The 15,098-nt window shown below is 39.5% G+C and overlaps 1 protein-coding gene across 1 annotated transcript in view; it reads right to left on the minus strand.

The window, feature by feature from the left end:
- Pdzrn4 (PDZ domain containing ring finger 4) overlaps window positions 1-15,098 on the minus strand; it is a 145,692-nt gene that overhangs the window by 16,502 nt on the left and 114,092 nt on the right. Inside the window, exon 4 of the mRNA XM_013018763.1 lies at window positions 2,528-2,626. Coding sequence (XP_012874217.1) covers window positions 2,528-2,626 — 99 coding nt within the window. The remainder of the gene's footprint in view (window positions 1-2,527; window positions 2,627-15,098) is intronic.

Here is a 15,098-nt window from a genome sequence, read left to right on the forward strand (position 1 = left end):
AGTTTTTCTCTGTCAAAAATAATTCATTCTGAAAATATTAACCCCCAAAAAAGTGAACTAGTGTAGAACTTAAAGACCATTGTTTACCCTTTCTCCTTTCTATTCTTCTTTCTTTCTCCTCATATTTATAACTCAATAACAATTATTATGCATGGACTTCTTCACCTGATAATGAATGAAATTAATACCAGGTTTTCTGAACTTAGGAAATCTGCTTTCTACTAAGGCGATTCTTTAAAAATCTTTTTCCAGTTGTCCCAGAATACCATACTGACATTGAAGTTCCATATTTATTAAAGGGACTTTTATCTTTGAGAATATTAATTTATAATGAGGTTTACAATCTGTATTGCTCAAGAAGTGGAAATAAAACCTTATCTGTTTACATTTATTCAGTACCATTTTACATATAGGGAAAATTATACTAATGATGAATTATGTTAGAATAAGTATCTATTTCAAGTTCTTTTAAAAGAGCTTTATCACTATTTTAATGGGTCAAACTTGAGTGATGGCTTTCTGTTCACTAGGGGTAATTCCATTAGGTTTCATGGGATGGCTTCAGATTTTTGTCCAAGCAAAGCATTTCAATGCAGATGTTAGATATTATTTTCTTACTAGTGGAACCATCTATAATAACTAGGGTTTAAATGGTGAATCAGCATGCTGTACACTATAATTCATTGCATGTAGTAGGAATAAGGATAATATTCCAGGTATGTGTGCTTCGTTTCTGTGACTTATCATCTCTGAAAAAAAATTCAAATCTATATGTCCCAATGGTAATTAGAGACTTACCAGAAAACACTGAGGGATGAATATTCAGTTGTATCTCACTCAAAAGTCATTTACAACCCAAACTTTGTAGTCAGAACAGTAATCAAATGAAACTTCTACCTTTTTTTTTCTTTTTCTTTCATTTTCTTTTTTTTTTGTCGGTCGTGGGGCTTGAACTCCGGGCCTGGGCGCTGTCCCTCAGCTCTTCAGCTAAAGGCGAGCGCTCTACCACTTGAGCTACAGCGCCACTTCCGGTTTTTTTTCTGGTGGTTTATTGGAGATAGGAGTCTCACGGTCTCTCCTGCCCGGGCTGGCTTTGAACCTCGATCCTCAGATCTCAGCCTCCTGAGTAGCTAGGATTACAGGCGTGAGCCACCCCGGCAAACTTCTACCTTTTTACTTCTGTGCATATGACAAAAATTCTTCATTAGGTTTTAAAAAAATTACTTCCTCAATCAGAGGAATTACCAAATAATCTGCAGTTTATCCTAGGAGCTAATATTTAATTATGATAAAGACTAGTAACACTTTCTAAATGCATTAATTACATGATATCTCCCATTTTCTAAACAGTTCTATTAAAACAGGAAGACATAGCGAAGCATGGGAGCTCACATTTGGAATCCCAGAACTAAGAAGACAGGAGGATTGATTCCAAGTTCACGGCTAGTGTGGGCTACCTAGCAGGGCCTTGTCTTCAAACACCAAAACCCAAATCAAATAAACAGCAGTCAACAAAAATATAAACAAGAAACAGTGTTACAGTAAGTTTCTTGTTGAGAGATCCTTTATGTTAGGTAATGCTTTTAACATCATGGTCATGAAAAGATGGACAAAATAGATACCAATTGCTTTTCCATGCTATTCTGACTCTTGTATTCATGTTTGCAGGAGTTAGGCTATATGTGTGTGTACCTAGGTAAGTAAACAAGTAAATTTTTTTGTGAAACCGTACTTGTCTAAATTTTTTCTTAGGTGATTAAAAACAACTCCCCTGGTGACATATGTTGCTCAACAGTCTCTCAATGCTATGAATACAGCTGGACACAGTTGCTTGTACCTGTAATCCTAGCTACTCAGGAGACTGAGATCTGACAATCATGGTTCAAAGCCAGCCTGACAGAAAAGTCCCTGATACTCCTTTTTTCTGCTTAACAAGCCAGAAGTGGAAGTATGACTGAACTGATAGAGTACCAGCCTTGAATGAACGTACGTATTAAGGGACCTGTGTTCAAGCCCCAATACAGGCACGGAAACAAAGCAAACAATACTAAAACAGTGACTTATATTTGTCTTGTCATTTCTTGAAAGTGACTGGCCTACTGATATGTATACTATTGGGGTATTTACCAGAGTAAGAGATGTGATTGCCATTACTCTTAGCTTGAAATAATAGCTACGGTAGCTTAGGTCAACAATATTGCCAGGGATATTTATTGTTCACCTAAGATGCAGTAGAATGAAAGGACAGATGTTTGCAGCTCAAAAACCTTGTTTGCCTCCCTTCATTCTTATGGAAATACATTTAAATATAGACAAGGTCACCACTTTTTATTTTCTTGCTAAGCTTCTGTAGTGAAGGATTCCATATTGAATAGTGATTCCATTACTTGGGCAGCATAATTTGCTTTCCTAATCACAAGTGGCAGAAATGGGAACATGGCCAATTCCTTATGTTAAAGATGAGGAAGGAAGGATTTTTCTCACTGTGAGTGGCTTCCCCTCATCGCTGCTTTACAGCATTTCTTACCTCACTGACATAAATGCCTGTGTCTTCTTCATCATCTGTCCGGTAACAGACTGTCAGGCCCAGCTTCTCTTGACTGCTAACACGACACAGCTCGACCTCCTGAGAACCACACACATAACATTTATCTCAGAAAGCCCTCGGCATAGTAGGGGGAAAAATGGATAATTCCAGGATAAACTTTCAGTTACTTGGGAAGTTTTAATAATTACCACACAACATCTGAAATTAACTTTTATGGCCAAAGATCACTAAAATTTATCGTCAATGTACATTTCTCTCTAGTCACACAAATGTCTTAAACTTTCACTATTTTTATTATAAACTGGAAGAATGCAATAATACCTAAAATTATGTAGAAATCATTGAGAATCTCTGAGAATATGAAAGTATCTTGCAAAACCTTCATAAAAATATTCAGTCCCTTTGTTGTCTTTGTATTATACTAAAATGAAAGAAGTTAGAATTTTAAAAAAGACTTTCTTCTTTTGAGTTTGCAAGATGAAAATCAGCAAGAGTTTTGTGGGGGTTGGGTCAAGATTGTCAACATATTATTTTCTGGAAATGCTCACCTTTGGAAAGAAATGGGCTCATCCAGGCTGAAGGACAGGCGTCCACAGCTACGTGGAACAGAACTAGTGGTGCCAGACACAGCCATTAAAGGAGAAGAAAGTGCATTTTCTGCAACACATTGCTCAGGGGCTTGAAATGCCAGACCTTAGGCAACATGTACTAGGTCCTGACTTAGAGTCAGTACGATGACATTCATTTCAGCGCATTCCACTTTTACATACCGGAAACAGATAGTACCACTTTTAGAAGCAGGTGACCTCAGGATAAGTTCCGTCATTCCAAGTACGACAACACAGACTGACACTCTAATCACAGAGCGCTTGCTCCCTGTTGCATAGCTTTAGTAAATAAGGAGATGCAGAAGAACAAGGCATCTTTACACTAGGAGTGAAGTCTGGTGCTAGGAAGGCTGGTAGATTTTACTTCAAAATCTTCCTCAGTGTCAACACAACTTTTCATAAAGGAGCAATTAAGCAGCCTTGTCTCTTTGGTTGAAACTAGGTGTGTGTGCCCAGGTGCATCAAGAAGACTAAATATGCTATGATCTAAATGATCATCACAAGTGACATGTTTAAATCCCAATCTCTAGCATTACCATTGTATAAGGAGTAGAGTCTCTGGGGGGATAATTAGGTCCTAAGATTTGAGTCCCTGAATGAAATCATTGCCCTCAACAAAGGCCATCTTGTCCCTAATTCATGTGAGGACACACAGAATAGGCAGCCTCTAGGAGGAAGTGGGCTTCAGCAGACACTAGGCTTGATCCTGGGCTCTGCAGCCTCCAGTACTGGGAGAAATGTTCCATCATAGCATTTTATTATAGCATCAAGAATGTGCTGAGACAAAGTACCCATTAATTGTCCAGAATCTGAAATAGTTACCAGTACTAAATAAAGAAAAATTCAACTAGAAGGGATGGGAGGGGGCATTGGAAAAGACAGAAGGATAGAAGGGGTGACACCGATCAAGACATAGTGTACTTATAACTCTTTTGTACAACTACTTAATAAAAATATTTTAGAAAATGTATTGAACTCAGACTTGTTGAACTGAAATGCTTTGGTACAGCTGCTTAAAATAATAAGTGAAATTTTTTTGTCAGCTGGCTTGAACTCTGGGCCTGGGCACTGTCCCTGAGCTCTTCAGCTCAAGGTGGGCGCTCTACCACTTGAGCCACAGTGCCACTTCTGGTTTTCTGGTGTTTAATTGGAGATAAGAGTCTCACAGACTTTCCTGCCCGGGCTGGCTTTGAACCACGATCCTCTGAACTCAGCCTCCTGAGTAGCTAGGATTATAAGTATGAGCCACTGGCACCCAGTTGGATTTAAAAAATTTTTAAAAATACTTTTAACTTCAAACAAGATCTTTTCCAGAATACTCCAATAACTTTGAAAAAACACCACTCCTTTGTATTTTAGTGAAATTGCTGTCACTGGCTAATAACCATTTGTTTTAATGCTAAGCTATAAACTATGGGGTAAATCCTAGAGAGTATTTGCCATCATAACTCCAATCGTTTCATAGCTAACAGCAAATTCAACTAAATTAAGTTCCCTATACTGACACAGATGGTACAAGTGAGATACAAATTAGTGGAAAATTTTCTGCCTGATGGTGAAGATACTCTAAATTATAATGAAATAGTCCAAAAAAGAAATGATGCATGGTAAACAGTAATAGAAGAGGATGAAGAATCCTTTCAACTAGATGAAGACTAGCAAATGGTGATATGACACCAGCAACAAAAATACACACACCAAACAGGAATCTTCTAAAAATTAGCAACAGTTAATGCCCTCTGCACATAAAGAGCACTTGCCTAAATCTATGTGTTTTTGGGAAAAGGGGGAAGAGGAAAGGGGGGGTGAGTAGATGCACAGAGAGAGGAAGGGAGGGTGAATAGAGTCATAATACTCGGTGCACAGGTATGAAAATGGAGCCAGGTAACTCAAGGGGAGGGGTGGGGCTGGAAGAGATGGGGCACTATACTCATAAATTGACATGTTGAGTTGAAACCTCTGCAAAACTGTTTGAAGATAAAAAATGCTTATAAAAATTTTGTAAGGAAGGACTTACAGGAGCAGAAGGGCTTCACTGCAGCCAAAAAAGTATATCGTTACAACAGGAGTCTCTAATGTCTAAGAGACATAAAAGGAAATGTAAGCCTTCCATAAAGAACGCTTGACATGAGGGCCTTTAAATCAAGGCAAATGAGCAGCTGTAGTTAAACCTGAAATCCATTCATGTTCAATGTCTTGCCAACTTATGGAAGAAACAAACTATCAGTACTTCCAGAACACATTTGCAGAGAAAACACTTTTTGGAAGTGTTTTCTCAGTGACTTTGGTGTCTTTTTAGAAGATGCAAATGAAAGAAATGAAATGTATCTATTGAAATGAAAAGGGAGGAACCTATTCATAAGACTTCACTACCAAAAATCGAAGCTTTGATGCAAGATTCACAGAAAAGATGACCATCTGGAGGCCAAAATAACTTTTCAACCTTGCCCAGGCCGGCCTGACCAAGTAGTCTTCCTGCCTCAGTTTCTCGAAAGCCTAGCTTCCACGTCTGCATCACTAAACTCAGTTAGACTTGCTTTTTTTGAGTCACATGACATGGTCATGTGTCATCTGTGTCACAGGTGTTTATGGCCTGCCTTTGCAGGTAAGTGCTAGTTAATGAGGGCATCAAGATAATTGCTAAATCTATCTTGAAAACGTCTTCATTAAAAATCACTTTAAGAAGAGAATGATGAAAGGTATGACATTAAGATGCATTGTACTCATGAACAGACATGTTGAACTGAAACCCCTTTGTGCAAGCAAATAAATACATAAGTAAACACTTCAACAACTAAGACCCAGCGCAGCCCAGTTCACACTAGTAAAGGCAGAAAACACAAAGCCTTCAAAGGACTGAATTTATAGTGGTAAGATTTCAGACTGAGAGAGCCCCATGAGATCATTTGGATCCCACAAACCACTAAATGAGTCCCAAGTGCATTTCTTTAAGAATGTCTTCCATTTTCCTTATTTCCTATTGGTACATTGAAACATTACAGTCCAGAAAGTTCCTTTCATTCCTTGATAGCTTATGAGCCATAAAGGTGGCTTGTCAGTCTCTGGTGATGTGAAAGGAATCCTCCCACATAGAGTTAATTAAGTATTCCCTCCACAACATGTACGTCCCCACCCCGACTCCTGAAGAAGCTACCTCCTGGTAATATAGAATGTTTTCCCTAACAACTTCTGTACCTTTTTTTCCTGCCACTAGGAAGCTGTTTGATGAACAACATTAAAGTGAAATGCTATCTCTGTGCATTTTCTCCATGGAGACGATTCATGGGCTGAGATGAATCAAAGCTGAGCTTCAGTGGACAGCAGCGTTAACCACCCATAAGTCACGTGTGAGTGGTTGGAAGTATTTCACACACAGGACGAGACAGCATTCATTTTGACTGAAATGTGCTTTGAGAGGCTGGGCTCCAGGGAAAACATGCAAAGTCTACTTAAATACAATTGAAAAGTGGTGTCGAATCCTGTGAGAAATTGCATTGAGGATAGGGTAGAAGATTGAAGTTGGGGGGGGGTTGAGCTTATGTGTGCCGGGGGTGGGTCTTGAACTCTTGACATCATACTCTCCTATAGCTTTTCCACTCAAGATTAGTGCTCTACCGCTTGAGGCACAGCTCCAATTCCAGCCTTTTTATTTTCTGGTTAATTGGAATCTCTTGGATGTGTCTGCCCCATCTAACTTTGAACCTTGATCTTCAGTTCTCTGCCTCCTAAGTTGCTAGAATTAGAGGTGTGAGCCGCTGGTGCCTGCCTAAGAAAGGGATTTTTCATACTGAGATACCATCTCACCCCAGATAGAATGGTTGTGATTGAAAAGACAAACTTCAGATGAGGATGGACAAAGAAGAACTCTGAAATATCACAGATCTGTACACATATAATGGAAATTGGTATTGTGGTTTCTCAAAACTGTCAATGTGATCCAGCAATCTCACTACTGGGTGTATATGGAAAGTCAAGGAATTCAGTAGGTCACAGAGACATCTGTACCCATATATTGACTGCAGCACTACCCACAATAGGCTAGATATGGAATCATCTTGACTTCCCACTGATGAGGGACAGGACAAAGCAAATGTAGTTAATGTATACATGATGAAATATTACTTAGCCATAAAAAAGAAGTTCATTCATCTGCAGCAATATAGACAAAACTGAAGACCATTATGTTAAATAAGCCAGGCACAGGGCAACAGGTAATAACTGTTTTCATTCATACGTGAAAGCTGAAACCCTGACCCCACAGAAGTAGAGAAGAGATTTATTGGTTATCAGTACCTGGGAATGCTTGGAGAAATGGTAGGAAGGAGAAAGGGTGGTTTGCAGATACCAGAGTGTATAGCTTCGAATGTTCTATAGCACAGTACAGTAACTATGGTTGACAAAAATTCTCTACTTCAAAATAAACAGGATTCTGAATGTCCCCAAGATAAATAATAAATGTCGATAATGGAATGCTTAAATGGGGATGCAGATTGACCCATTGTGTGAGAAGTACAAGACACTATGTTGAAAGTGAACTTTACAATGTTGGGGGGTAGGGGAGGAGGAAAAAGTTGGGGAGGTGGGGAATGAAGGGAGGGTAGGGTAACAATGGAGGAGGTAACAATGCTCGATAGGAAATGTACTCATTACCTTACTCATGTAACTGTAACCCCTCTGTACAGTATTTTTACAACTAAAAAATATATATATAATAATAATAAATGTCCAAGATGATAGATAGGGAAAATGCTGCCCTGCACTCTCACACTGTACCCCATAAATATGTACAATTTATATCAATTAAACTAATATGTGCATTAAAAAGGATAAGATCTAAAGCTGAGTGCCAGGGGCTCATGCTTGTAATTCTAGCTATCAGGAGGCTAAGATCTGAGGATTGTGATTCAAACTAGCCTGATCAGGAAAGTCCATGAGACTTCTCTCCAATAAACTGCTCAGAAAAAGCCAGAAGTGGTACTGTGGTTCAAATGGTAGAGCACTAGCAAAAGAACCTCAGGAACAGCACCCAGGCCCTGAGTTCAAGCCCCAAGACTAACCTCCCCCACCCAAAAAAAGGGATTTGGGCATAAATAAGTTGTACTACAGTGATATACCATTGTGTCTAGGGAAAAATCAAGCCACTTCAAATTTTTACCTTTTAGCCAAGACTCTGTTGATGGAGGAAAAAAGGCTTCAGCTGCCTTTGATGACCTAAGTATAAATACTTCCAAACTCTAAAGGACACTGAGGGCCATGCCAGGAAGTTTTTCCTCTGAGTAAATTATTCGCAGCCAGCCAGTAGAAATCTGGAGACTCTCCAGGAACAGACAGGTTGCTTATTTGTAATAGGCAGCTGTCGAGTAAGGAGCTGTGTATCTTTATTTTTGTCTCATTGATTTTCTTGGTTTTTATTTATTAAACAGTATGTGCACTTTTACCCACGCTGTTACCATCTATCACTGTCTTACATTTTGTAATGTTGATTAGCAAATAGTGAAATGCCATGATTAATTGTCCCAAGAAAACATTTATTTAAAAAGAAGTCAAGTTGGAGATGTGAAAACTTTAACCCCTACAGGTAAAGGAAATCTAGATAGTTTACTATGACAACATTGCTTCACGGCTAGATATGGTGGCACATGTCTTCAATCCCAACACTTAGGAGACAGAGTGTTGGGCAGGATAAGTGCATGATTTCAAGGGCAGCCTACGCCCTATTGTAAGATACTGTATGAGCCCTTCCCCCACACAGCTTCAAGGTCCTTACTGAGGTATCTTACTGAGAAGGAAATAAATAAAATGTCTGCAATATCTAAATCTTTATACCACCATTTCAGGCTCACACTCCCTAAGTCCAAACATCATTCATAACAATGTATTACAACAGTAACTACGTCCCTCACCTTTTGGTCAGGGGAGAGGATACTTGAACCTAAGGCCTTGAGCTCTTACTTGGCTTTTTCTCCCCAGGCTGGTGCTCAACCACTTAAGCCACACCTCTACTTCTGACTTTTTGCTGGTTAACTGAAGATAAAGGTCTCTAGGATTTGTCTGCCTGGGCTGGCTTCAAACTTTGATCCTCAGATCCCAGCTTTCTAAGTAGCTGGTATTAAAGGCCAAAGTCACATGTCTAGAGGAAAGCTAAAGCGAACTAGTCAATATGTGAGAAATAGTCTATACATTTTGTGTAGTACTTCCCCTGTACCAACCGGAGACCATGTTATACACATAAAGGCAGTCTAAGAATGGACTCCACCAAGTCTAAGTCAAAAGCAAATGAGAAAACAAGGGAACATCTTCTGCTCAGATCAGAAGATTTTTATATCAAATGTATTTGGCTTGTTATATCTTTTGAGGAAATTACAATATTTTTAGGCTTATCTTTGCAAGAACCCATTAAGCAAAGTTTTTTTTCAGTTGACCCGGGAATTTTGAGTAAATCTGAAATGGATCATTTATTAGCTTTTGAATGGCATTGCTAACTATCCACAGCCATTTAGCATGATATGCCATCCTTGGTAAGTTAGTTTTTAGGAAACCTCCATCTACATAGCTTAATGTACCATAAAGGATGTGCAGGAATTCATTCAATGTCATTTCAAAGTTGCTTTACTTTTAAAATAACCCTTTATAAGCACTCCACCCTAACTTGAACCTTTTGGCCCTTCCCTTTTAAACTATGAATAATGCCCTCATGTCTTCACATGGCTTTGTGTTTATGTGTGTGTGCACGCACACACTTGTACTGGAGCTTGAATTCAGGGCCTTGAACTCTTGCTTGGCTTTTAAAAATTTTTTTGCTTTAAGGATGTGTTCTACCACTTGAGCCACAGCTTCACTTCTGGCTTTTTGGTGGTTCTCTATATCATTACTTTCTTTATATCATTAATTTTCCTGCCTGGATTGACTTCAAATTATGATCTTCAGATCTCAGCCTCCTGAGTAGCTAGGATAACAGATGTGAGCCACTGGTGCCCAGATTCTCACCTGTCTTTAAATCTGTGTTAGCCATATCATCTTTCAAGACAAAATGTCCACAGATCCTTTGCTCTCTTCCTGTATTGTATTGCTTGGAAAAACGTCAACGGTATTTAATCCTTCATATTCCCTGCCTTGACTTCCTGCCTGAGCAACTGTGTGGTGCTGGAGGGAAAATACGCAGGGTGATGATGACACCCATGAGTCTCAGGTGGGCAGTCACTGTTGCCTGCCAATCACACTACACTCTCCTGGTCAAGTTGCTTTTACTTCTTATAAAACAAAACGAAATCAGAACAAAACCACAATGCCAATGTCATGCTTCTTTCCCCAAATTACCAACAGAAAGTGGCCATGATGTCTTCATTCACTAGCCTATTGTATTTCATTATTATTCTGCAGATTATCACAACCTCAGCTTCTCATTCTCCCTCCAAGTTTTCCACAGTGTCTTCTCTCTGCTCATGCTTACCCAGCAGCCTTTCCTATACTTCACCAAAAGCAGAAGAACCATGAGATGGAGACTACTGGGATTTTTTCTTCATTGGCTGTGTCAACCTCCAGGCAACTATGTCTACATTCTACACTGTCTGTCTAGCACAACGAAAGGGAGTTCTCTATCTTAACCTGCGCAAATGTTTCCTTTATTTTTCAATAATTGCTCTTATAAAATTAATTCTTCCTCTCCCTTCTTTTCTATCAGTGTATATTTCATTGTGATATTTCCATACATACATAGAAGATACTTGGAACAAATTTACGCCCTCCCTTGTTCTCTATACTATTACTTTCTCTTCCCTAAATGTTTTCCACTGTCCCTCCCACTCACGGCTGACACACTTATATGGAGTAGGACAGAAGGAAACTGGAAAACGATGCCAGGTCAGCTCTGATTTGGGGGCTTCTAGAAGGATAAGGGACTTGATTTGGGTACTCACCAAGAAGACAAAATTTCCAAAAGAGAAATGCTGACAATGCAAAAGCACAGATACAAACATCAAATGCCAAATGGCTCATTCCTGTAATCCTAGCTACTCAGAAGGCTGAGATCTGAGCATGGAGGTTTGAAGCCAGCCTGAGCAGAAAAATCCATGAGATCTAGCTGGAATTAACCAGTAAAGATGCCAGAAGTGGAGGTGTGGTTGAAGAGGGAGAGCTAGCTCTGAGTGAAAAAGCAGCACTCCCAGAATTCCTCACAGTAATTTCAGTGTTGTTTAATAACTTCCTGGTAGCTCCAACTATTTAATTTTATTTCTTTGTTTAATTAGCAAACTTAGATTTTTATGACATTGTTTACGTCTTTAATTATGTTTCCTCCACTCTCCTAGAAGTAGGTACTTGGCTTGTATATGTATTATTTTATTCTGCAAGTCTTATGTATGAAGGAGGCAAGCATTAGGTTCTTTGGGAATGGTGCTTTATCGTCCTTTTATTTCATAATCCCAGCCTCAGCCTGGTGCTGAGAGCTTAAGGGAAGACCCACATGTGTTTGCAGGGTGAATTCCGTGTCATAGTAAGGTTGAGTGTAAATTATAATTGCTTTGGCTATACTTGGACTGCCGTATAATTGTATTAGGTTAAGTAGAATTCCCTTAGAAAGCTGTACAAACAGGTAGATAGGACTTAGTCTCATAATCTCTTCCAACAAGAAAAGTGGTCAATGACTGAGTTGTAAAGATAAAGCAAATAATTGGAAGAAAATCACTGATTACTGTAAAAATAAAGCAAATAATCTAAAAATTGCTTATACTGAGACTCTTTCCAGCAGATTTCACTTTCACTTATCAACACTTTGCACTTGACATTTTTTCAGGAGCCCCTATAGGGTTCTGGAAAGCTCTTCTGTATGAAACGCTGTGCTAAATGTTTTGTGAAAAATGGCTCATTTAATATTATCAAAATTTATCAGCGTAATATAGCGCAGAGTAGTTATTTCTGGCCTAGCCAACATCCATTCACTGTCTTTTTGGAAATAGAACCCTAAATTTATTTTACAGAATTACATCATCTTTTCCAGCCTGTGTGTATGTTTAGGAGTGAGTATGTAATCTAAGTATTAGGCAGCCAGACCATTTGATTTCCTGCTAAGCAGGAGACTTGCTCCAACAGTAGGTTCCCAAACTAGGCCTGAGTAATCAATTGGAGGCCAAGACAACAAGCTTGCTAGTAGGTATCATCCAACCACTCCTGCCCCTGCCCTACCCTGGACCCTACTACAGTCCCTCTATACCACCCCCCCTCCTGTTACCCATCCCCATCCTGTCTCCTGACTCTCCTCAAGTCACTATGGCATTCCTCTTCAATTTTCCATTAAACTTGATCTGATCTGTTGAGTTTGCTTGCTGATGTTTCTTCATTTGAATACCCTCATGACTCAGTTTCCTAAAATTAGATCCAGTTCAAGTCCATCAAAATCAAGACCAGGATAAATAATGCTGGATAAAGAGCACTTGTCTTTGCTGCCATTCTTGAATGTGTATGAGTGCATATTAGGAGTAACTCAACGCTTACTCTTATCGTAATACAGTGAGCCAAAGGATGGACTTTTTTTTTTATATAAAGGAGGAAATAAAAACCAAGTCTGGAGACAGACAGAAAAAGTAAAGAGCCTCATTTGAGCCCCCAGATCAAATTATATTTGTAACAGCAAAGCTTTGGAGATTTTAGTTAGGAGAGACAGTGAAACATCTGTTTTGGTTCTTTTCTGTTGTTGATGGAGAGTAGTCCTACCTGATTTTAATAGATAATGAAATTTTTCCATGTGTGTGTGTGTGTGTGTGTGTGTGTGTGTGTTGTGTGTGTGTTCCGATCCTGGGTTCTGAACTCAGGGCCTGGCACTGTCCTTTAGTTTTTTCACTCAGAGCTGGCAGTTTACCACTGGAACTACACCTCCACTTTATTCTTTTTGCTAGATAAGTGGAGACGAGTTTCATGAAGTTTTCTGCTTGGTCTGACTTTAAACTGTGATCCTCAGATGCCAGCCTCCTGAGCGGCTAGTCTTCACTCTCTTTGTTTTCATTATTTTTCCAACATCCCCACAGAGGGATGGCAGATGTGATCCACCATGCCTACTGCACCACAGCCATCCCAATAACTACCTTCCCAGTAACTAGGATCACAGGCCTGACCACCAGACCCAGCGCAGCCCTCCATCTTTCATAAATGGAAGGAACTTACCCACATTAGATGGTAACATAGCAACAGAACTAGAAGAAAATAAGCCTTCTGTCATTTAATGGCTCTTTTCGGTTACCTTGCACATTCTTCTATTACTCATTCATTCCCATGTGGGGTGGAAGGCTTGGGGTGCAGGGAAGGGTGTGTTAGAGGGATAGCATAATCACTGAACACAACTGAGATACTGACGGAGGCAAGCTCCCCAGAGAAAGGGCCAACACCAAGAGCCTACTGCTTGCTGTTATATCATTAAGGCCAGGGAGATACAGGCAGGATCTTTAAGAGAGGAAAACTTGATGTAAAATTTCCCCTTTTTTAAAAAAGCATTTTTTAAAATAATGCTTAGAAATTTAAAAAGAAGAAAGAGTTCCCCAAACTTTTACATCAAAGCCCATGTGTGTTCTGAGTGAGAGGTCACATCACCGTTGTCAGTTCAGTGTGCAGCTTTCTCCGCGGTCCTGCTGTTCTTATTCTATCTCCTCTCCACACTGGTAAACTGCCTTTGCTTTGAATTACTGAAAATAGCTTTGCCCAACAAGTGTAAACAGCATTTCTTTGATATTAGCTATGCACTTCGTGAAAGGCAAATACTGGGAAAGGCCAGGGCAGCCCTGTGGCCCCCATGGTCTCCGATTCTTTGATGATGCTCCCTGGGCTCTCCCCTGGTGTATGTTTGAACTGGTCATGGTTTCAGCACAGGGATCAGCTGAAGCTGTTTTACAGTAATGAAACATCTCAACAAGGAAGACATTCACTTGTGGATGGCAAAGTACCTGAACTTAAACAGGAAGGCAGGGAAAGACAATTTATATAGCTAATCAAGGGTGCAGAGAACATTGTGGGAAAATAAAAGCAAACATTTACATGACCCAAAGAGCACCTTTAAAGGAATGTGTTCAACTAGGGGTGACATGAATTGATAGCAATTTGGGATGATAAACTATGGTGGTAAGGGTTATTATTTTAGCTAGTAGGGAACAATATCCCTGATAACCAATATTTGAAATATAGGAAATTCTTTTAAATGTCTTACACAGATGTTGAACAAATAGCTTATTCCTTTTGAGAGGAAAATCAGATGAGGACAAAGAGATAAAGCAAAATTAAGAGCTATAGGGCTACAGTCTAAGATAATCCCAAAGAGGTAAATATTTGGTTTAGCAAGAACTAAATATCTGATCCAACTGACACAGAGTTTAATAGAGGGTTCGACTTACTATCAGACTGAGCTAAATTTTAATGAAAGAAAAATCCTGGAGTACAGTAACAAAAACTATTCATTTAACTGTAGGGATTAATCTAAATTCATCAGATAATATTCCACATGTTTCTTGTTGGACATATGTACTGATAAGTAATGGGAGTTCTTGCAAAAAATAATAGGAACTCATTCTTTGTGTAAATGAAATATGGATATTGTGTCGAACTGGTGCCATCTTGGCATCGTGATGGATGATGGGGGACTTTCTGGAAACTCTTAGAGGTGAAATTCACTTCCCTACCCCCACCACCAGGTGAAGGGTACCTGAACTCCTAGAAACAGATGGAGTAGGGACTTGGACAATAGGTTCAGGGACCTGCCAGACCTGTATCATGATCTCACAAGACTCTTTGAACTCTCAACTTCCTGTGACCCAACCCCTGACCATGATCCTTTTTACCTCTGCCACAATGTGTCATGCCTCGTGTCTCTAGACTCTCCTCAGGTCACCATGGTATCCCTCTTCAACTCTACATTAGAGTTGATCTGGATTGTTTTCTGCTCTTTCTTTACTACCCTCATGGTG

The sequence above is a fragment of the Dipodomys ordii genome, unplaced genomic scaffold (assembly GCF_000151885.1).
Source record: "Dipodomys ordii isolate 6190 unplaced genomic scaffold, Dord_2.0 Scaffold42, whole genome shotgun sequence".
In the NCBI taxonomy this organism is placed as follows: Eukaryota; Metazoa; Chordata; class Mammalia; order Rodentia; family Heteromyidae; genus Dipodomys; species Dipodomys ordii.